This window comes from Anoplolepis gracilipes, chromosome 13 (genome assembly GCF_047496725.1).
Source record: "Anoplolepis gracilipes chromosome 13, ASM4749672v1, whole genome shotgun sequence".
Taxonomy (NCBI): domain Eukaryota; kingdom Metazoa; phylum Arthropoda; class Insecta; order Hymenoptera; family Formicidae; genus Anoplolepis; species Anoplolepis gracilipes.
In genome coordinates, this window is record NC_132982.1 from 9377179 (window position 1) to 9402607 (window position 25429).

Below are 25429 nucleotides of genomic sequence, written 5' to 3' on the forward strand. Positions count from 1 at the left end.
TTATTATTTTTATTATGGTACACTTTCTCGTTAATTGACAAGTATCATGAGTCATGGATTAATAATTTGAACGATTGGATTTGAAACATTAACGATAAGCTCCTTGTGAGGTTCTTTGTACCAGAATGGATAACGCGAGAATCTTCGACTTCCATCGGGAATAGAATTTTCGGATAAAAATGGATTCGATTTAAAATTGGGCGGTTCTACAGTTTCTCTCAAAAAGGCCGATATTTGTCGCGTGTAATCCTCTATATCAGTTGCTCGCTCTAATCTGATAAAGGGAAATAATCGCTCGAAAATCTCATCAGAATAACTTGTGAAAAATTCTCAATTTTTTACCATAATAAAAGGTTTTTTTTACTTGTGCACCATTTGCCTTGTGAAATTCGATTTGCGTCTGGTCTTAATCGTTTCCTTTCCGAGATTATTGTAATGTGCTTTTCCTACATTATTATTCCGAAGACCGTAAAAATCTCCAAAATGTACTGCTGCATTTTCGAGCACTCTTGTAATAAATTGCGGACGTTTATCGTTAGATATTGAATCACAGTTTTCGCTTGACGTTACTAATGAAATCGTTGGGGACAAGCATTTTGACTTTTTCATAGAATATCTAAAAGAAATTAAAAATAATTATAATCGAGTAAAATACTTATAAAAGAAACAATGTATTGAAAATTATTACAAGTTATTTTAATTATTATTATAGAACTTATAATTTTACTTATACATATGTGCGTTACATTATTAGTATGTGTATTATAAATTATATATTAGACTTTTTTATTTAAGTTTATATATGAAATCTTTACGATTAATATATGTTTCTTTTGTACGGTTATAATATTTACAATTGTTACTATTATAACATTTATAGAGACTTTATTATAATTTTAATTGTTAAGGCGTGGAAAATTGAGAATTATATATATTGTATATGATTTTATCCATTCGATAATACTCACCTATTGCTATTAACGTTTGAAGTCGATAGGTTATTCGATTCTATGGATTTTTGACTATGATAATTTCTACACATTTTTAAGCGGGATCTAGTTTTATTTTGCTTAAACATTTTGATAAAGTTTATTGTTATACCCAAATAATTTATTTAATAAGCTGCAAATTTTCTTTGAATATTTTATTTAAAATTGATGAGAACATATCGTTACAAATTTTTATCGAAATAATTCTAGTCGTTATTATTTTGTTTATCAATCATGCTTTTTATTTAATAATTTACTTTATCAGCACGGAACGTATTATTTTTGAAAACATTTCAAGTGTATAATTAAGTGAAGTGATTTATTCCATATAATTTTTAATGCAATTTGATTTGTATAACAAAAATCATAATAATTGTAATAATTTGAATGATTTTCGCATGATTCTTAACGACTCGCTGCAAATATTTTAAAGAAATTTAAAAAAAAGAGAAAAAGAAGGAGGGAACTCAATACATGTATAAGTAAAAAGTAAGAAGCACTCTCAACATCCTCTCTTATTTGAGAGAGAAGAAGAGTTTGAACATGGTAAAGTTTACAAAGATAAAAAATTGACGAGGCCCCAAATAATTTATTTAATAAGTTGAAAATTTTATTTGAATACTTTATTCAAAATTGATGAGAACATAGCGTTACAAATTTTTATTGAAATAATTCTAGTCATTATTTTGTTTATCAATCATGCTTTTTATTTAAAAATTTACTTTATCACCATGGAACGTATTATTTTGGAAAACATTACAAGTGTATAATTAAGTGAAGTGATTTATTCCATATAATGTTTAATGCAATTTGATTTGTACAACAAAAATCATAATAATTGTATTAATTTGAATGATTTTAGCATGATTCGCGTACGACTCGCGTACGCCGCAAATATTTTAAAGAAATTAAAAAAAGAAGAGAGAAGGAAGGAGAGAACTCAATACATGTATAAATAAAAAGTGAGAAACACTCTCGCATCCTCTCTTTTTTGAGAGAGAAGGAGAGTTTGTACATGGTAAAGTTTACAAAAATAAAAGATTGACGGGACCGCGATACAATCGGCTTTTCAAACGAAACTTCGGTCACCTTCGGTGCTCGCCGACAGACTTCGTGCCAGTCGTAACTCGTGCCCGGTCTGCCCGGAGCCAGTAGTGGGAGTTCAGTCGTCATCGTGCGCTCGTTTGGTTCACGTTGAATTTACGTCGATTCCGTGAGTCCTCCCAATTTTCGCGCAAGCCTTAGGATCAGCGATATTAAAAAGGCCAATTTTACGGGCTATCGGCCAAGTTATTTGCTCATCACTGAAAAATATGTGCAGAGAATTTAGGTAAGATTTTTTATCTTTGTTTTTTTTTTTTTTTTTTTTTTTTTTAAAAATTAAATTTTCTTTCAATTCGACATTAATACGTTTGAAAATTTTAATGAAGGTAAAAACATTCTCCCTTCATATCTGTAGGCAAAATGGTGATTTATAAGAGTTTCAGTGCGAAATATAATCTATCGATTTAACAATGGCTGCCCATAAAATAAGCGCGCCACAAATATGCGGCTTCCCGAATTTATACTTTTATGCGTATTGTTTTTTTTTTTTTTTTTGCATTTGACAGTAATATTTTCAGATTTTTCTTGGGAATATCAATAGTTTGAATGAAATTCTCCACACATTGCATATCCCGTTAAAGTACATTCATACACAGGCATTGTCAATGCAAACGACACGATCACGTTTTCCTCTTCTACTACACCTATATTTTCCATATATTTATCACTTATTTATGCCGTAACTTCACAATATTTTGTGTTATTTGCTGCATTTGCATAATTTTATTCAGATTTACACGAGAAGAATTTTTTCCGAATTGCTCGTTTCTCATCGAGAAATGAGTAAATCGTATTCAAGAGCACACGCAGTCCATATTATTTATATTTGACGATGGGACGCGCGTTGAATTTAAATTTCGAGCGACTGAAAGAATCTCGGCGTGTTAACATCCGCCGTATATTATCCTCTGGCAATCTCGGCCTTTGCGCTTTTTCGCGACGCATAGGATATTGAAAACCCATAAACGACATGCGCACGATGAAGTAAGTTTACCCAGACGCACTTTCAGTATCCGATAAATTTTAATACAGCAATAATTTTGACGTATCTCATCGCGCACAATATTGACTTTCCGGTCGCTCCGCCTGTTCCTTCGTCCTTTTTACCCCGCTCCCGTCTCGCTCTTTCCCATACGCTTCGTCTCATTTTTTATTTCTTTTCTTTTCTTTTCCTTTCTTTTTTTTTTTTTTTTTTTTGACTTTATTGCGCTTGGCTCTGTCTCATCCTTTTTCTTCAGGCTTTAGGCACCGGAACAGCTACACGACTACTTTAAGTGCTTTTATTGCAAGATATATTGCCTTATATATTCATATCGTGTTTTTTTATATACAGGGTGGGACAGAATTCATGGTACAACCAAGGAGGAAGTGATTTTATGTCTAAAAATAAATTGAAATAATTCGACAACTTTTTTTCGATTGAAATTTTTAAGAAAAATGATTTTGAAAATCTGTACAGGTTCATTTGATTGAAATTCGGTTTTGAAAAAACATTTTTCTCGAAAAGAAAGGTTTAATCGAAGAAAAGTCAATTATTTTAATGCATAGAACCGCCTCCTCTTCTTGCTTGTATCGCGAATTCTGGCTCATCTTTGTATGCGTATAGAATTAAACGTAACATTATAAAAAGATGAGAGTCTCATATATATATATATATATATATATATCTCGTTTATTTGACATCTCGAAGAAGTTGTTGCAAATATTTGCGAGCATTGCCTCCATAGAATTTATGTAGATTACGCGTCGAATGTCTACTGGCGGCGCCAGAGTCTACTGGAGTATGGTCAATATTAACTTCGAATGGAGTCTACAGATGAGAATACACGAGAGAATACCGATCGAGACTGTTTGCCGCAAGGCTTTCGAATTATAGGATGCATAAATCATCATTAGACGATCCTTTCGCGTTACTTTTAAACGAGCAAGCGGAGAGGATATAGCGATCACCATACTTCCAATTGCATCATTGATTGCATCATTGATCAGCTGTCGTGGTTCAATACGATTTCTGTCTTAAGTTTACTTATCGACGTTCAATATATATGCAGGCTTGATACATAAACGAAAGAGAGTGAAAATTAAACGCGTTATACGAAAAATATTCTCAGAGTTTCTCGTAAGAATTTTTAGATTAGAATTTTTATAGACTTTCTCAGAAAATTTTAAGATTTCTTCTAAGAAATTTAAAAATTAACACACTTTTCAAGAATTTTCAGAAAAAGAATCTGAGTAAATTCACATTATTTTTTCTATTATTTTAGATCAGTATATTTGAAAATATCTGAAATATATTCACAATCGGAGAAATTATACGATTAATATTCTTTTCTGTTTTTGAATGTATTTTATTTAACGGTAAAATTTGTTTGCTTGCGTTAATTTGTACCGCTAAATGAAATGCATTCGGACAGGATAAAATATAAAAGGTAATAATAAATCGTGGATTTTTCAGACATATTAAAAAATTTTTCACATTATTTTTTATATTCTTTCAGATCAGTATATTTGAAAATATCTAATATATTTTCACAATCGGAGAAATTACACGATTAATAATCTTTTACTTTTCTATATACATTCTGAATAATTATACGGAGATATTTCATACTTTTAAATAATTTTGGTAAAAATTTTTCATATATATAAATGTAAAATATTCTGATACTTCTTATTCTATAATTTTCTAAAAAAATATTAAAAAACCTGAATAAATCTGATACTATTTTTTTGAGAATTCTTCATAAATTTAAATTACGAACTCTTATATAAAATAGGGACCTATGAGATTTTTTTCACCACGGACGTCTCTAATTCTGCTTATAAGTAGCTTTCCAAATCTTGAACACAAATGCATACTAAGAGAAATATCGCGTATTATTATTTTTGGGTAAAAAATATTTACACGTATATTGTTCCAGGAATTTGTTAAATAACGGATATAAAGATCCGTCGGGTAGATAGCGTGACATTGTGTCGTTTCGTGCTCCATTATTATCCAACAAGAAAAAGAACGCGTTTCATATCGACGCAACGAATTTCTCAGAGGCCGTGTAATTTGGTGTATGGAGGTACAAGTGCATATTTTTTTCGTCAAGGGTCGCCCACGCACTGGTCCCTACACACACTGATACACGTCATTTTTCTCCTCGTGAGGCAATTTCCGTTAAAGGCACCACCATTCATCTCGGTATGTTAGTCACCCGACTACAGAGGGTGGAAAAGACTCGGGCCCCTTCGTTACGAGGGGGGGGGGGGGAATGAGCGAAAGAAGAAAGGTATAAGAGTGCGCGTAAGCCCGTATCCGTGAACACATGCTCCAAACGTGCAAAGTGCGTTTATTTATCTTTTTTTTTACGCGTGCGCTGCATGTCAAGAGCATAATCATCCTCGTCGCGAATCATTACATGGACAACGGAAATTTTATCACGATGCCCTGTAATTTGCATTTGCGCCCTTTCAATTACCTTCACACTCTTTTAAGGAAACACGTACTTTGAAGCAGATTAATCACAATATGTGAATAAAAATATGTATATATTAACGCGTATACCATCAAATTATACATTAAAATTCTCTATTTAAGAAACTGAGTATATGTTCTCCATATAAAAATATATATAATTAGTTTTATTAAGATATATAATATTATAGGAGAGCACGTGATCATACGTGAACGAAAAAATTTGCTTTCCATCAGATTACACACAAAATTATTATACAGAGTATCCCTAAAAAATTACACCTCGATACTCATAAAGTTAGTATAACAGAAAATTATTATTCAAATCATATATAAAGTTGTAGAACATAAACTGAGCACGTGACACGGTCAGCATTCCATTGCTTCATATTTCACCATACATTTATCTAACATAACACATTTATTTATAGTATGTTTTTTTTAAATGACAGATAGTATTTTTTCAACTTTACGAAATGATATTCCCTTCCGAGGCAAATTCAACCATATCATATGATTTTGAAATGAATTTCAAGCCTTTTTTAAGATTGTAAAGTGTCAGATTTCTTCAGCGTTATTTAAGGTTCGCTGGGTAAAAGTGAAGTCTGACAAGCATCCTCCCTGTGCGCATATTTTACATATCACATTAAATACCATAAAATGACAAGCCGTAAGATCCTTATCTTTGTTATTATCTTTGCTTTTCATATATACATGACTCAGCTTGCTTTCTCGACATTCCATAACTTTAATTTGACCAATTTTTTTAACATCAACTATTTACGAGTTATCGAAGTGTGTTATTTTCTTTAGAATATATTTTATTTTTCTAACAAAATAATTATTGTGCGGATAGATATGCACAAGAAAAAATAAAATCAATCATTAAAAATGGATGTGTCAGGAATGTGCATCTGTCGTGTAATAAAAATAATGCGATCGCAACTCTTGCATGTATGTATGTATGTATTATGCAGAATATGTATACATACGAGAAAGCGAGAGAGAGAGAAAGAAAACAGACTGGGACCATTTCCAGACGGCAGGTCTATTTGTTGGGTTAGGAGACCCTCGAGTAAAAGAGAAGTGAACAGAACGTGGGGTAGCACTTCGATTAGGACACGCGATATATTACGTGCTTGGCACGTAGTACGTAGATACGTGCTGCCTGCGATGTACACAAGTAGACGTATAAATAGGACCGTAAATGCATGTCTAACAGCATGAGAGTACTGATCGGCACGTGAGTAATGCGAACATGCATATATTAAGATTTTCTATGTTTCTTCTTCTTCTTCTTCTGCTGCCTCTTCGTCACAGTTGTCATCGTCGTTGACGTCATTTTCCTCTTCTGCTTGCCAATACTTTCCTATATTTTTCGGGGCATAAAAATCGAGTAGGCTATTCGTCGACGGCAGTTAAATGTGTCGTATATAATATAGTCGATCAATAATTTACAAATTGTTAAAACACGAAAAGATTTTATAATTTCTATTTTTGATCTCTTGCTTGAATTCACTTTGATATGATAAAAAAATAAAATTCACGAAAGTGAACTATTTTTTATTCTGTTTTATTATTTCCAAATGGAAGAAGAGACATAAAAAATTTTTATAGAGGAAAATTATTCTTTTACTGAGAGAGAGAGAGAGAGAGAGAGAGAGAGAGAGAGAGACACTCTTATAGTGTTTTTACAATATAGTTATCAATTGCTTGAAATTTATTTCCTTAGAATAAATGTGGACAGCAAACAAAAATAGCTAATTATTTCTCAAGTATATATTTGCATAAATTTTTGAATTTTCTAAAGTTAAAATTTTTTTTTTTTATTGATTATCATTTTTCTCGAGTATCGTATTTTATCGAATAAGGAAAAATAAAAACTCGAAAAAGTAGACCAAACAAAAATATAAAACAATAATTTATAGTTTGAATTTTTCAATCATATCTTTCTTTAAAAATTCTAATATTTGACACATTTCTATTATCACATTTAAACACAATCTCTCGATCATCTATTCTACATATGTACATGAATTAAATATATATAGATGAAACACAAAGATGTCTATCTATATATTATAATTTTTCAGTATTTTATAATAGCCTGGAGTAATTAAATAGTATAATATTTTTTATATATCTTAAAAATTCTGTCGTCATATTTCTCTCGTTAGAATTAAAATCTTGTCACGTAAAATTTGTTACTAGTTTTCGCGGACAACTATGGTTCAAATAGAGAAATTTTCCTCGTATAGAACGAATCGCAAATAACATCCCAGTATAGGATTATCGTATACACATTCCGAGGGACTCGGGGAAAAATGATACTCCTACGTATTTAGAAATAATTGCAGGCTTGTGTATCTACGGGCATGTGAACATACCATGATATGTAGGCATTTTACCGATATATGAATATTGAATCTTCGACTGACAATGTTCTATTATGTGTGCGAGATTGCAATGGCAATCTTGTGTGGAGAAAATTTCTAGTCTTTAATTACACGATTAGAAATTATTGCAATAATTATTTTATTATACCTGATGCCTGATTATCTTGATATCTGTGCTTCGAAGAAGGAGCGAAATTTTGTAATTCAATTTCTCTTATACCTTGCCTGTGTTCTTCGTCAACGATTGAAATCTCATCAAGCCAGGCATGGATCGACGTATTTTTTTCCCGCTCCGCGAATGTATCGTACAAAGATTGATCATGCGTCGCTTCCAAGAAATTCAAGAAACTTTTGTCCAAACCGAGAACTTACGGTATACGTACTGGCGACTTATCCTTATATGAATATAGTGACATAATAGGCAAACGTTCAGGCCGATGCACCGTTATGCAGAATGGTGCTGAGGTCAAAGAGCCGATATAAATGGGAGGGAAGAAGCGGAGTCTGGGATTCGCGTTTGCATCGGATATGCTCGTTCGGCTGATTCACTACTCATGAATATTTCAACAGTCACAAAGCGAATAAGCGATGTAGTAAATGATTGAGTAGATTTTTATCTAACGATAAACATTTTCGGTTAAACTGGAATTATTCGTTAGACGCACACAATTTTCTGCAAGTTTGGTTTATTCAATTAAAAGAAGATAGAATCTCTTATTGTATATTTTAAATTAAAAAATTTTTTTTTAAATATATACTCTACACCTATACGGCTAAAATATTTGTAGTTTCTAAAAATAAATTAAATATTAATACAAAAAAAATATTATATGTAATTGTACAATTGTAACTTTTCAGAAATTAATTTAATTCTTTAGTAATTTTTTTTCGAAAAATAAAATAATAATATAAATAGTACTAAATAAATAAATACATAAATAAATAATAAAAAAAAATAAATTGTATGAAATACAGTAAAAATTGAATATCGAAATTATACTCGAATTAATATCAAATCTGGTTTTTTTTAAATAATACATTTTTACATGCATGATTTACACGAGAAATGTAATTATAATAATTTTCGTTGAAATATCCATATATTTAATTGTGATGATTAATTATATCGAAAAGATGATCACGCTGTGTCGTAAATGCTTTAAAAAGATAAATTGTCGTTAAACGTAATTTGAAATTATTTAAATCTTGGTTGTGTTGACACTGATTTAATAAGCGTTGATCGTTCCCGGACGACCATTCTCGATATAAGCATGTGCGCGCATGCACTCAAGTATTATGCGTATGCACGACTCTCGACTCGCACGCGCTCGTTTGCATGGCACTATAGCCATTAAAGCCATTTGATAGATACTCCTCTACACCTCTCACGAGATTGTTGAACCGTGATTGACGAATCGCCGCCGTGAAAGTACTGTTAACTTGTGTTCCTGAATTACAGGTAATAGACCTTAATTGACCGCAAAAAGATGCGAAAGAAATGCCACGCAATGTTATCGATTAATCGCTGATCATTTTTTCTATCTTAAAATTATCTGTCTAGTTTGGTGTTTTATCTCGACTCATCGCAACGATACGTTTATAATAGTTAATTTATAGCCACGGGGAAAAAATTCATATAATCAAAGATAAATACATATAATTATATATAATTATATATAAAATGTGTCCATATATATATGTATATGTTTTCTTTTTATTGAATATCACATATAAATTTATATATAAGTATATATTATTATAGGTAATTTTTTTTTACTCCAACTTTCATTTTTTCGTACGTGCAAAAAAATTTGTACAAGAGAAAAAAAAAATATATATATAGACATATTTTATACGTAGTATTTATACTTAATCATGTATGAACTTTTTTTCTCCAGTATCATATTTTATCGAATAAGGAAAAATAAAAACTCGAAAAAGTAGACCAAACAAAAATATAAAAAAATAATTTATATTTTGAATTTTTAAATCATATCTTTCTTTAAAAATTCTAATATTTGACACATTAATGTCACATTTGAATGTTTAAACACAATCTCTCGATATCTATTAATTTCAATCTATATATATATATATATATATATATATATATATATATATACATGAAATAAATATATATACATAGATGAAACACAAAGATGTATATATATTATAATTTTTCAGTATTTTATAGTAGCCTGGAGTAAATTAAATAGTATAATATTTTTCACATATAGTTACTCGAAAGTATGCGTTTGTTTCATATTATCTTGCGTAGTTAAAATTTAATTCGTACCATTTTATATTCATACTTTCATTTATGTACTTACATTTTTTATTTTGTAATTATAGAACCGAAATTATTTCCGCCGAGAAACTTCAAAGCCCCAATGCTCTTGTAATTATGCACTTTACACACATTGACCTTGTTTATATATATAGATACTAACTTATGAATACTATAAATTAAATTCTTTTTAAATTTACAATCACGAGGATAAGAGTATGTAAAGATTTTATGAGGCTGATAATTCATCGGCAAAAAAGTTGAGAAGAGAGGAAAATTTTATTTCCATAAAATTTTTTGTAGCTCAACACTTGCATCACACCTGAAAAATTTGGTGCTGGAAAGAAATCCGACTTCCCGTAGAATCTTTATATCTTCAATTATCGGTGATAACGGCGTTTCTCGTCGGCGTGATCTCACGTTCTCCTTCTTTTTGCACTTTTTCGAATTTCCCCCTCAACGTTTCGCACGTAACGTATAATCAAAGTTTACTGCCGAAGATACGTAATGACAGGGTTAGTTCTAGCACGGAATTAACAGTCTGAATCTGAAACCTTCAGGCATTGTACGGATTTTTGATCGCGCAATTAGATTGTGTGTGTGTGTGTGTGTGTGTGTGTCTAAAAAACCTAAACGACAATTTTTTATGACAATTTATTTGCTGTCTGTTCGATTATATAATTACTTAATTATTAAAAATAATATTGCAAAAGCAACAGGGTAAACCTTGTTCGTTTATGTCGTAGAAATCTTTTAGCTAACAAATTCACATGAAATAATACAGATTAATTGATTACCGGAATAAAAGATTTTCGATCAAATGCATTTGACAATTTAGTTGAACAATTCAGCTAAGCAGAATCAGTCAGAATCATAAGGACGATTCAGACTTCAGACCAGTCAAGTTTTCCCTTTTCTTTTTTTCGTGCCGATCACGGCTCGATCGAAGCACAAGTTAAATCCCGCAGTAGGAAGTCTATAGAAAAGAAAGAGGAAAGGAGAACAAAAAGATTTTTAGGACAAATGGAGGAGATGGCAAAAGGAAAAAAATTTCGTATGGCAGAAAGAAAAAATATTGCGAGCGGATGTTTCAGACGTGGCTGGCTCCTTCGTACGAGTTCAGACTCCATCCTTATATATCCTCGTCTCTTTATGGCTTAACTTCTTCTTAGTTCGAGGCTACATAGTCTCGTTTATCGCTGTCTTCTTCTCTTCCACTGTTTCCACTGCTCCATGTTACCGATTAGCGCGGCTGTAAAATATAAAAATTTTTTACACAATCTTTTTACTATTTATGCACATACCGTTGTCAAAGAAAAAAAAAATGTTTCATTAATAAAATTAATATTTCAAAAAAAATTATTAATTTTTCTGCTTTCAATATAATTTAGATTAATTAGATTTTCAGTATTAATATCTTTGAGATATAGTTATATAAACTGTCTTGTAAATTAACTTTTACTTTATTTTTAGGATTATAATATAAAATATATTTTTGAATATATATTTATCTTCCCGAATAAATAAAATTTTTACAAAATTAATTTGAATAGTGGAAAAAAATAAAAGTGACCAATTGTAATGACATAATGAATTTATTTTTGCATTTTTCTTTTTGAAATAGCTATGCAAGAGTATTCCAAGGTTATCCATCGTTCGAAGACTGTTTCTTGTACTAAGAATACGAACAGGAACCTATTCTCTTGGTTAACAATAGAATTCCTTAGTGTTTCTCCTTCCAATCTATCAATAGACACGTGCACGACTGAACAACCAATGACTCTTGCGCTGTTCTAGGCAAATATTCTTGTCTCTCTCTCCTTGTTCCAAGTGCACTACAGTTCAATAGGCAAACTCTTCTTCTTTCTATTTTGAATTGCCGTCCTATAGGAAGTCCTTTTCAATATTACATTTTTTCAAGACTTCATATTTCGAGAATGTACAAACAGAATGCCTAATATTATTATATGTAATCAATAAAGGTAAATATTGTAGAGGCGCTACATTAAATTCGACAATGTTTTTATAATATTTTATAGCTTCAAGAAGAAAGAGAAAAGAAAGCAAGAGTGTAAAAAAATCAATTTATAAGATAATTATAATTTATTTAAAATATTTATCTGATACATATTGCATAAATAAATTTGAAAGCAGAGAACTCATTTTTTTCAGTTCAAAGAATTTATTATATGTATAAGTATGTATATTGAATGTTAAAATCATTATTTGGGGTGAAAAGAATAGATTTTCTTCTCGCCTTATCGTAATTAAAAGTAAAAACATCTTAAGTTATCTTATCTCTAACTCCTAAAAAGACATGCTTGAGTGAGTAAGTACTACAGCTTCTGAACTCGATATGCAGATAAAAAAAATTAAAAAAATATATCGATATTTTTTTCACAACTTTCAGCGATTAGGTGTCACTGAAGGTGTGAAATAGTATCTAAGTGTGAATAGCATTTAATTATATGTCTACCTGTCATCAACTTTCTTATCGCGACAAGCGACAAGTTTATGTCTCTATTTAGTTGATACTACTTACACAAATTTATTTCATGCATTTTACTTACGTTCACTACGCGATTATAACATCAATGTAGCTCCGAGCGTTTTCTTCAGTTTATTCTTCAGAAGATGCTTAATATATTATTGATTGCATTGCCATTAAAACAATCAATGTCATTATTTGCATAAAAAGTATACATTTGAATATTGTTTATATTCTTTTAAATCTCAGCTATAAAAAGTGACGTTTATAATTAATGTATATCAATATTAATTCACTGATGATTTCTATTTATTTATATTTAAAATTATTTGTATTTATAACATCTGCTAACAGTATTCTTTTAAAATAATAATATTTGAAGATTTCAAAAACATATTTATATCTTTCTATAGAAATAATTTGCAAACAATGTTATAACATTTATAAACCATATTTATAAGCAATATTCTCTTAAATGAAATCAGTGTATCTGAAATCTTACGTCACTATTTTAATCAATTATATTTCCACTGATTCAATTTAAGATAGCATATTTTATATTTACAAGTAGACAAATTTTTTAACCAGATTATTCTTTCGATTTTTTGTTTATTAGATGTGCGTAACAATAATATATTATTAGTTTACATATTTTATAATATAATATTTTATCACAAAGTCTGTTAAGTATATCAAACGTTTCTCAAACTATTTGGACTTTTTTTATATCATACAACTTAAATAATATTATCTTTTAAAACAGAATAAAAGGAAAATCAACTGTCGTAAGATATGTAGCTTAACTGGAAATCCAGGAACACATGCAACTCTGCTTTCTGTTTTTCCTTTTATAAAATGTTTTTATTGGAAACCGGTCAAGTGATTTATAATTAGAGAAAATCAGATGACAGATCATTTTAAACTTACGTAGAAAAAGAAATATTTTTAATTTTCAAGTGTTGAAATATCAGCATATTAAAGTGTAAATTTTGCATATTTATTATTCAGGATAGATATATTTATTGTATTTATTTTTTGTTTAAAGAAATTGTTGAAAATTGATAAAGTTTAAGAATTTAACGGAGATAATAAAAGAAGGATTATCAAAATTAATTCAATTTTACATTAATAAGATATAATTTTAAATTTATAAGTGTATTAAATATGTAAAATTTTTCAGATTTGTGAAAAATGTTCAACTCAAATATTAAAATTAAAGAGTATTTTATGATAAAAAGAATCAATTCTCATGACACTCATTGTTATTGCTGCTTTCATGCATTGTCATGGCTACCTTATCCAGAAAATTAGCTGACAGTGTAATATTAAGAATGTCTACTGTATATTCAAGCTACCATAAAACTATCATTAAAGAAGCGTAACAGCATGCTACCCGTGTTGCCGTTCACAAACCATTCTTACATTGACAATAGTAACTGATTACAGCATCTAACGAAATAAGACTTGTTGATTATTATTTACTAGAACACAAAATATAGTTAAACTTCCTATTCTTAGCACGTCAAAGCTAAAGAAGCCTCTTAAAACTTTCCCAGTTCCAATTTTATTTCATTAGCATAATAGCAAAGTTAAAATGTCGATTTTTTAATTATACGCACATTGATATTTTTATTTTATGTACGTATAAGTGAGTTAGTAGCGTAAAGAATAATGCAAGGAAAAGTATTAAGGATACAGATAATAAAAAGGCCTGATTAAATTCGAAAACAAAAAAGATTACAGAGTTACTAATTCTTATACTTGCACATCGATTTTTATGGAAAAAATATAGAATAAACAAAGTAACGGATCTTAAAAATTCTTTTAGCTCAAAAATAAAGTAGTTTTGTGAAAAGCTTACTAATCATCACAATTCAATCCAACGAAAAATTTTTAATTTATTTAAATTTTTAATTTCTCCTACTGAGTGTCATTGAAAGAACAATTATCTATACACATATACTTCAAAAGAATAAGTTTGTGCAATTTTATATAAAGATAAATCAATAAAAAAATTTAATTTAAAAAAAATAAGCCTAAAATCTATCAAAAATGATGAACTCTCTTTTCTTGACATATAGATTAGTAAATATTTTTTAAACGAAATTTAGTCGTTTTAGCTTCAGTATTTTTTTCTGCTGCATAGTTTATCACGTAATGATTAAAAGAATGCAATCGCACCTGCGAACAAACATGCGGAAGCTTGAGCAGAATGGAAAATGGCGTTCGTGAGAACGAGATTCTCGAGATCGTTCGTACTTCCTCGTATGATCAACGTCGACATATAAGAAGCTCCATTAAAACAGTTCTCTATGTTGATCGCGTTTCCGATACACACATTGCTTGTATATATTTATGTTGCACTGTATGTATCACAGATATATTCTTTTCTAAGGATAACTGCTACAGTTGTATATGTAATATTTCTCTCACTCAATGTAAATGCAAAATTATTTATTTGCATTTGTATAAAATGCATTTTGTATCTATGTATATTTTATTATTTTTATCTATTATTTAATATTACAAGACTCGTAATTTTTTATAGAAATTCTGCAATTATTCTTTTCGATAAAAGCAAAATAAATTAAACAATGATATTTAAAATTTAAAAGTTTAGTTTAAAATTGTAGCACATAATTGATAATATATACCGGATTAGTACGATTTTTTTCCCACTCTTTAAAAAATTATTTAATTGTAAGCAAATGTGGGAACTCGAGATAACAGGCGAAAAAAGTTAATCATTGGAATTCAATGGTACATCCGAGTGAAAGAAATGATTTCTAGCATTGCCTTTAATGTCGTTAATTCATAATTACAATTAAATAAAATAAGATAGAATTATACACTCAAAAAAATATTTTGCTAATGTAGATAGATTTCTAGATGTCTCAATTAAAATTGATTGTTACTTTTTGTATCTGTTATAGAATATTGTTTGTCACGTATAAAAATTTATGGCAGCAATATTCTAACAATACCTCTAGAAAATTTAGATCCCATTGTCAAATATAATTGTCCTTGACAATAGGCCGTAAAGATAGGCATCGCGGAAAAATTTTCTGTCTAAATTACTAATTACACTAATAGTACGGATATAAATTCTGTCTCTGTCATTTAAATTGATCAAGTGCAAAATATATGCAGTATCACAGTATTTGCTAATAATTTATCTGTTTTAGTTAATTTTTTACACCTAGAAAATTTTTGTTGAAGTTGCAAGATCATTCTTTTGAGTGTAGAATTCTTTGGAATTGAAATTTTTATTTTCTCAGTTTGAAAACAAAATATTTGCTGAAACCTTGCAAATTTGGCGATAAAATTCTCAAGTTGGCAGTGTTGCTTTACTCACGCGAGGAAGCTGGATCTGGTTCCGTGTCCGGGTCTGCATCGAAGCCAATTACACAGATTATACAGGATTCTAGTCTCGGAGCCATATGAACGTCCGTTTAACAGGACGAGTTTACGCTGACCCGTTCGCTGATGAATAAGTTTGTTTTTACGTTCTCTTAAATTTAAATTATCGTTAAAGCTGCGGTAACGAGTTATCATGCGCGACGAGATGTTACAAACAAAAGGAATTGTCGCGACAGATCGCATCAACATTTATGGGCCGCTCGTAATAATCCAATTAGTTAATTAACGTGGAATTCGCGAACCTGTAACTGCGCCAATTAGCGCGTCTATCGGCGCAGAAAACGGTCGTCGGAGATTCCCTGCGAGCGAAATCTTAGCCGTCTCCAAGTCAGGGAAAGTAACAGGTTTCGTCGACCATTAGAGACGGAGGATCAATGCGCGAGATTACGTATCCGAGATTCTCGAGTCTCTTACAGCACAGACGGCTGAAGGGCTACGTGACCGAAACAATACCCAAGGGAGGCTAAGCCTGCTCGCGTGAGTCGCGTTACCTCGTGCTTGTTAAACTTTTTTTTTTCCCTCTTTTTCTTTCCTTCCTCTTCTCCCCCTCTATCTTATTTATCTATTTATCTATTTATCTATTTATCAATCTCTTGTTAATTTATTCAATAACGAAAGAATCGGTTTTAGATTGAATCAAACAGCGGCAATGGCGTAAGAGGAATTTAATTAACTTCCTGGAGTAATTTAAAACCCTTTTATAGCCTCCCTCTGTCTTTAATTAACTCTTTGAAGCCATAAATTTATACTCGAACATTTGATGCAATATTTTAAACCCTTGCAACCCAGGAATTATAAGACTTGAATATTTTTAGATGCTTTTAGAGGTTTCTTCGCGTACGAAAGTATGCAAGACATAATGTATATTTATACGAAACTTGAGCAATTCAACTAACTTTTACTTTTGCATTAAAATGTATGAAATTTTATACTTTAAGGTTTATAATTTAATGATTCTTATAACAGAATTATTTAAAATTTTGAAATTTTTTTGTTGACATCTTTAATCATATGCATGAATCCTTTATATTTTTTTCGATTTCATTTCGCTGTAAAATATTTGTTTTTGTTATTTATCTAATTTACACTCCGGAATAATTGTAAGTCCGAGCACTAATATAGCTGCTAGTACAAGATGTAGGAAATTCACTCGTGAGAGAATTCTTTTAATTACTAAAAAATTAATTGAGTTAAATTAATCACTCAAATAATTAATGTAATTAATTAAGCTATAAGTTCCTTATGAAATATCAATTTGCGATAATTGATATCACTATAGTATCTTTTCACATGAGATTATCCGTTCGCAGTATATATATATATATATATATATATATATATGCATAGATTTATACGCGCAATTTTCTCCAAGAATATTCGACACGTTGGTAAATTTATGGACGATATAAATATGAAAAAGACATCGCGAAGAGGGTACCTTTATTCACTTTCTTATATTTTTTCCTTTATCTATAATCGAGGGACATTTTTTATGCTCGCTCTTTTATACTAATTCTTCTGTAGGTTTCCTAAAACTCTATTATAATTACGAAAATTTATCAATTGATATTTTTCGTTAGTACAATTTCTCACAGATATAAGATTTGTTACGAAAACAAAATATTGATAAAAATTAATTTCCCTTATTGCTCGTATTATTTATTTGTACAAAAGTCTGCATCCTCTTCCTTTTAATTAATCTCTTCTCAGTTGAAATGAGAATAACTTAGGTGCTCGTTTGCGCGATAGTTTTATTAACTTTGCGCGTGTAATCGAATCTCGGTTCGCAAACGCAGGACCGCAAATTACCGAGCGGAATAGAGCGGAGAAAATCGGACCTGCAGATTAATTAGTAACGCATACAAAACTTTAATAGTCGCGTTGAATTAACTCCGCGATAATAAAGCGTAGCGCGTGTTGATGGCGATGATTAAGGCTACGTCTTTGATTACGAGAGGTAGAGCTATTACAGTGCTTTCTAACGAGAGTCGTCCAACGCTAATCCACGTCCACTGAACGTTCTCCTCGCGCCCTCGGTTGCTCTCGGTGTGACTACCGCAAAAAGCACATCGTTCATTACTTCCGTGCTCCTTCCATTCAAGATCCGCTTAGAACTTAAGAACATGCCTGCGCGAGCATATAGTTTTTTCGCGGCTCTAGTCTCTTTCTTTCTTTTATGTATGTCTGCCCACCAATGTCGTTTCTTGCCAACGTCTTGTGGATGTAATGAGCCGTAAGAAAGCACTAGTATTATACACACACACACACATATATATATATATATATATATATATATATATTCATGTTGCCTGCACTCAAAAAAATATTTTGTTAATATAGATAGATTTCTAGATGTCTTAATTAAAATTTATCGCCACTTTTTGTACCTGTTGGAATATTGTTTGTCATGTATAGAATTTATGGCAGCAATATTCTAATACCTCTAGAAAATTTAGATCCCATTGCCAAATATTAATCACAAATATAATTATCCTTGACAATAGGCCTTAAAGATAGGCATCACGGAAAAATTTTCTGTCTAAATTACACCAATAGTACGGATATAAATTCTGTCTCTGTCATTTAAATTAATCAAGTGCAAAATATATGCAGTATCACAGTGTTTGCTAATAATTTATTTGTTTCGGTTAATTTTTTACACGTAGAAAATTTTTGTTAAAGTTGTAAGATCATTTTTTTTAGGGTGTCGCTCTTTTTTGTTTGTATTTATTTGTTTATTAAATTGTTTAGTTTTAGGATGCATAAAATTAAATTTTTAAACCTTGTAACATTTATTTTTTTTTTATTTTTAGTCTCTTTTATTTCTGTTTTTTTTTTATCTAGGATCTAATTAATAGATATCAAATTTGATAAATCTTTACATTAATGTATTCTCTCCTGACAGTCTTAATCTTGACATTGTCACACTGATATAATTGAACTCGCATACACATTTATCTCAATTATTTTCAGAATGGCTGTACATAAGTTGCAAACATAAAAATGATAGTGTAAAATATATATAATCTTGTGAAATTAGAGCTTAGAGTTCATCGATTTGTTTTCTTTACCTTACGAAAGATCTCATATAGATTTTGATTCCATGTAGAACAGCTGGTGGAAACTACTTGTGAGTAAAAGGAATAATTTAATTTCAGTTGCATTGAGATTTATGTACAGCATTTCTATTTGCTTCTCTTCAGGTCCAGCGTGAACCAGAATCAACGCGACGCAAATGCAGCATGTTCGCGGTTTTATGTATATATAGTCACGCTATAGGTAAATCAATAAACGGTTCCGTTCATGTCGATGAACTTAATTTTTCGATATGCCTAGCTATTTATTATTGATATACTTATTTCCTCTTCTTTTTACATGTAAGTTCTCACGATATATATAAAAGGATTTATCTTGCGGATAAAGCCTGGAGATAAGAAGTGCTTCATATTAATTTTTAATCTATGCTTTTATTCGATTTGTAATAATAAAATATATTATAAAATCATTTTTATTGATGTAAAGTTTTGTATAAACGGATAAAAAGAAAGAAGAAGAAAAATATATAAAAATTATATATTAATATTATATAATTTTCTAAAGTGTTATATATTATAATTTTTGTCGTATAAATTAATTTAAATTTGTATTTCAGTCTAACCATTTAATTGTGATATTTTACATTTATTTATTTCATCGCGCGCGTAACATAATTTAAATAAATTTTAATTTAAAATATAATTATGAAAAAATCCAATGATATAAATAACACATTTAAATAATTTTACATAAATACATTATAAAAATTGAAAAATCCGAGAAACAATGTTTGTCTGACAATGTAAACAATTTTGATACAATTTCTGATTAAATATTCTTGCTTTCGAGATGACAGAAATTTTTTTCCATCTCGTAGATTTTCTGAACAAAACGTCATAATTTGTTTACGCATATATAGACATTCTTGCGATACGCCTGACCATATTCACATGAACTCGACAACCGGGATATACAGTCAATCTAAAGGTTTATAAATATTACAAAGATATGTCAAATATAGTGATTCACGTATAACTGTTCCAACAACTTGTTTTTCACACCTTCAAGGCGTGTATCTCAAAACGCTCGCCGCAGATGATAGATAAACTCGGGACTCTTAATAAATGTTAAAATACCTCACGTGTGCTGTCAAACAAACGGGTCAATGTACTTTACACGTGAGTCACGGTACATTCACGAAACGTGAAACCTGCAAAGGATTAGCTCTTAGTTAGAGCAGGGTATAATCGATAACAATAATTCTCGAGAGAGTTAAATGATTCGATATCCATCGTTAAATCGAGTTAAAAGCCGAGAAGTGGCCCTCGCGCCGATCGGATGATCATGAAGATTAATCTGCAGTCATCGCGATCGCGCCAACGTCGGTATTCCTTGCCATCCTTCATTCCAGCCAGGCGTTGCCAGGCCTTTCCGTCTTTCTCTCCATCGATATATACACTGGGTTTCCGACTGTGAGCTTTTCTCACGCATACCTACCTGTCTACCTGTATGCGCCTGCACGTGCTCGCACTCCGCGGCTACTTTCCGCTCCTCTTTTATTCCTCCTCTTCACACTTCTCGTGCTCTCCCCTCGTCAAGCTAATTCGAACTCTTCTCTTCGAACTCTTCTCTTCCGCGTTCTTTCAAGCTGCTGCGCGCGTGTATTTTCCTCCCGACTGTTTTTCTCGCGAATATACATGTTTTTGTAAAACCAGGAATAACAAGTTCAATTATTGAAAGATGTAACAAATTTTTTCTATTTAATATTAAATTTTCAATATTTGTCTCTTTTTCGTTCTTTTTTTTTTTATGCGTGTCATAATTATTTTTAATCAGTATCCATTTTTTTTTATACATATACATATGTATATATGTATACAAACATTTTTATAACTTGTTAATTTATTAAAAATATAAAAATGTATATATATATATATATATATATATATGTACAAGAAATTAAATACACACAAAATACAAAAAGTGTATAGTACATTTTATATTATATTATTATACCTGGTGTAAACAAAAAATTCGGACACTAAATTTTTTTCTGCCGACGTTGTAACACTATATGTATACTTTTAATTTTTTTTTTGCTATAAAATTATTAATCGCAATATATAATAAGTTCAAGTATAATCGCACATAATGATCTTAAAGTCGACGCGTAACTGTGCGTCGATTAGAATCTTAATGAATAAAAAGGCGTGGTTTTGAGGCATTTATTTACGCTACTACATCTGGGTCAGTACATTTTTAGGTCGAAACGAAAATGATAACTCGCCTATTAACACTGTATATTTTATAAAGCATAATTATTCGTGCAACAGTACTTTCTTTATTTATTCTATAATATTCATCATCATATTCGAGCATATATATTGTACATGTATAGCAATAAATATATATATATATATATATATATATATATATATATATATATATATATATAAACTTCCTTGTTGATAGGAACATATGCATTTTGCATATTTCTTCAAGCTATTTGTTTACAATTTTCAGAAATTAGTTTGTTGTATTCTCGTTTGATCATTCGACAATTACAAGTAAATTTGTATATACATATATGAGAATTTCTTTCTCTCTCTCTCTCTCTCTTTTACCTCTCTAATATTGTAAAATTATCTGTAATTATTAAGTTATAAAAAAAACATTCAATTATTATTTGGAAGCAACGCAACTTTCTTTCCTTTCTCATATTCATTCTTGCAGGTTTTTTTCCCGGATACTGCGTCGCTTCGCCGTCGTTGTAAATAACCACGTCAAGTATCTCGCTGGCTGGAGAAATAATTTCACGAGGGAGATGCTTGACTGGCATATTAATTTACGGCTATTGCATGATGGACGTTGCAACTTTTAGGACCGATTGTGACTAAATGCAGTCACTCACCGAACAAGCGAATATTTTATTATTTCTAAGACGCAAGTGCGTCACTTGTAATTATGCATAAATATTTTTCCTCGTCAGTCGTGTCTCATACATCCTTATTATACAAATTTCTTTTCTTTTTTTTTTTCAATTCGCTCGAATATCTGGAAAATATTCTTATTGCTACAATAATTCGTGTACATTATATTGTAAAATTATAGAGAACATTTAACATTTAATCAGTTATCAAGTTGAGTAATTAAAACACTGTTGAGATTTCGTTATAGACATGCGTCCTGTCGTAAAAATAGAAGATAAATGCGAAATAATTAACGTGCTTTATCTTGGATACAGCAAGCAATTAAGGAAGAAGAAAGGATTATTTATCGCATAGTTCATAAGAGCGGAGCGAATTGACACGTATTTATTCTCGCAATATTTCAGATTTCTCGGCTCATAAAATTTCTAAATTCCTCCTTGACAGACAGCTATCATTTGTATGTATCCTCGGTCTGAAATTCTATTTTATTTTATTTCTATTTTTTTTTTCGATTCGTATAACCAGGTTTAAGAACAACCAGATGGCTGAAAGATTAGACTTCTCGTTCTTTCCTTTGAATTTCTTGCACATACCACCAGTGCTCAGGGTCATGGTTAGGCGACTTCTTCCGTTGGTTTCATGCAATGTGCCAGTCGTGACTCATGATGAATCGTCCCTCGACGTATAACTATACCTCTTCTTCATCTAGATCTTGAGCGCAAATGCTACGCATTCTCAACGTCGTTAGAATCTTGTTCGCACTATCCTTCTGAATAAGTGATAATTGTCAAATCATTACGACCGTAACACACGTGACAATGATCTTTTACTCATTATTATCTATTGCGAACCTATTATTGTTATTTTTATGTATATCTATCACGTATATAAAATTATTTATTAATGCATCTATAAATTATATAATTATATATTCACATATATATATATATATATATATATATATAAAAATTATAATAATATTTCTTTAATTATATAATTAATTAATATATTTATATATATTGTGATAATAATATTAATTATTATTATTATTAGTAATTATTATTATTTTTTATAATTTATACATAATTATATGTATATGAATAAATTACAATAATAATGATATTTTTTGTAATTTTTGTTTTAGATTATTGCTTTTAAGTGGCTTTCTGCTAATGTTCTCCAGCAAGCTCGGTACGGCAACTATTTCCGCAGAAAATACATCGGATTTCGAGACAGTTCATACGAGTAATGCGGCTGTCCTAAACCGACTCGGGCTGGCACCTCTTCAAATACCCGACGGGCATCACAAGAAGCGGTTAGCTGGACCTGAACCACCGGGACTTAGCTCGCAAACGCGTATACATCAACCTTACAGTCGTCGTCACGGTCACCGCGACAGTCACATTTACATCGTGAAGCTTCCAGCTAGTCCTCCGTACTACACTATTACAAAGCCTCACAAATCCGTCAACGATGATAAAGTAACCAAGACCGGGCCGAGCTTTCCGATGGGGTTTCAAGGAAACGGTAAACCTGCCAAGATTTATCACTGGAATTTACCGGTCGTCAAGAAAATGACGGAGAAAAAGCGTCTCCAGCTGAATCAATTGTTAATGGATCAGGCGAGAAAGAAACTGGACGATACGAAGAAACGGCAGAAAACATCTTCTACGAAAACACTTATGAATAAGCTTTATCCTTTCGATACAACCAGCAAAAATAACGAATACCATGAATATCATGATAGCAGTGATAAGCATCATTCTTACCAGAAGCCACTGAAACACGTCAGGAATAACGACAAAAGACTTACCTATCCAGACAATAACAATATCAAGTTCGAATTGACAAAAAAGAATAGCGACGATACTGGCAACAAGGTGTATAGACTGGACGATTTGAGCCTGCATAGGATCCATCTGAATGATTTTCATGACTCGAAGAACACTATGCTGAAGATGAAGAAGCATCGAAAGAAAGCTGCCATGTCATATTACGCGCCGATTGCCACCAAGACGGGTTCTACCAGCATCCATAAAAATTTCCCCGGAAATGGCAAACCCAAGGCTTTTTACATTATGGAGAAAAGTCGCAAGCCAGTGTACTACCATCCTCTCCTACCTTAATCCTTGATTGTTCGTGTAATTGTGCACAATCATGTAACGTGTTAAATGGCCCGTCAGCCTCTGTTAGCCTAAGTAGACGCATATAACACTCTGTTTGTATAGGATCAGGGGTCGCGGTTGGAACAGAGACAACGACAAAATGCAGAAGAGGGAAAAGAAGAGAGAGAAACAGAGACTTTCATACTTATATCGCATATAGGTTTTATTTAAGGCCACTGTTCCGATTCTGTTATAGATGTATATCGTTATCAATTTTTTTTTTTTTTTTTTTTTTTTTACTTAAAAAATTTATCAATAAGTAAGTGTTACACAAATGCGAGTGTAAAACTCATTGTCGTAGCTTGTCGATAATTCATTTTTTTATACATATATTTAATTTTATATACATATACGATGTTATATTGATAATTTAATTCATTTTGCAAATTGCGAAAAATTTGAAATTGATAACATTTACATTTTTATTGCTACATGACTAAACGGCAAGTAAATGAGCATATCATGTTTTTTCACGAAAGTTGTATTATATATCTATTGATATACAAATACATATTATATATATATATATATATATATATATATATATATATATATATATATATATATATATCAATAATTATATACATGTATTAAATTGTTTGCATAAAAGTTCGTAGTGATTTTTAATAAATGATATTGGACATATCGCAACATGTCATAGAGAGAGTTATTTAAAACATATAACATACATATTTTGAAAAGTGATATTTTAATAAGACAAGAAATTATTTAGATTGAGTTTTACCAATTATTTGCAATTTTAAAAATAAAAAAAATAGGGTATATTTTTATCAATAGATGCTTTTCTATCAGAAAGACATAAATATCAATTAATAAAAAAGGTACATACTGTTTAAAATAATGACAACTTTGAATCAACTGTTTAATAAAATTTTAATTAAAGTTGATGATTTTAATCTATGTTCCAAAATTTGATTTACTGAAAATAATAATTGCGACGAGAAGCATTCAGAATTGATTAATAAAATAGATATCATCTTTTTTTTTACAACAATGCTTAATCTCAGAAAAAAAAATCGTACAGCTAGTAATGTTCTATCTGCCTAGATTATACTAGATTTAATATTCTCTGATTATTATTTATTTTAATTTTTTGAAGCTTTGGATTTTCAGAAAGATGAGATTTTTAA

At 30.4% G+C, this 25429-nt stretch overlaps 1 protein-coding gene across 1 annotated transcript; it reads left to right on the top strand.

Annotated features, from left to right (window-relative positions):
• The first annotated feature begins 1901 nt into the window (after window positions 1-1901).
• LOC140672786 (uncharacterized) lies at window positions 1902-24746 on the top strand. Its single transcript, XM_072905191.1, has 2 exons — window positions 1902-2319; window positions 23258-24746. Exons 1-2 carry the CDS (start codon window positions 2303-2305, stop codon window positions 24237-24239), a joined length of 999 nt encoding a protein of 332 aa, XP_072761292.1. The 5' UTR covers window positions 1902-2302; the 3' UTR covers window positions 24240-24746.
• The last annotated feature ends 683 nt before the right edge of the window (window positions 24747-25429 follow it).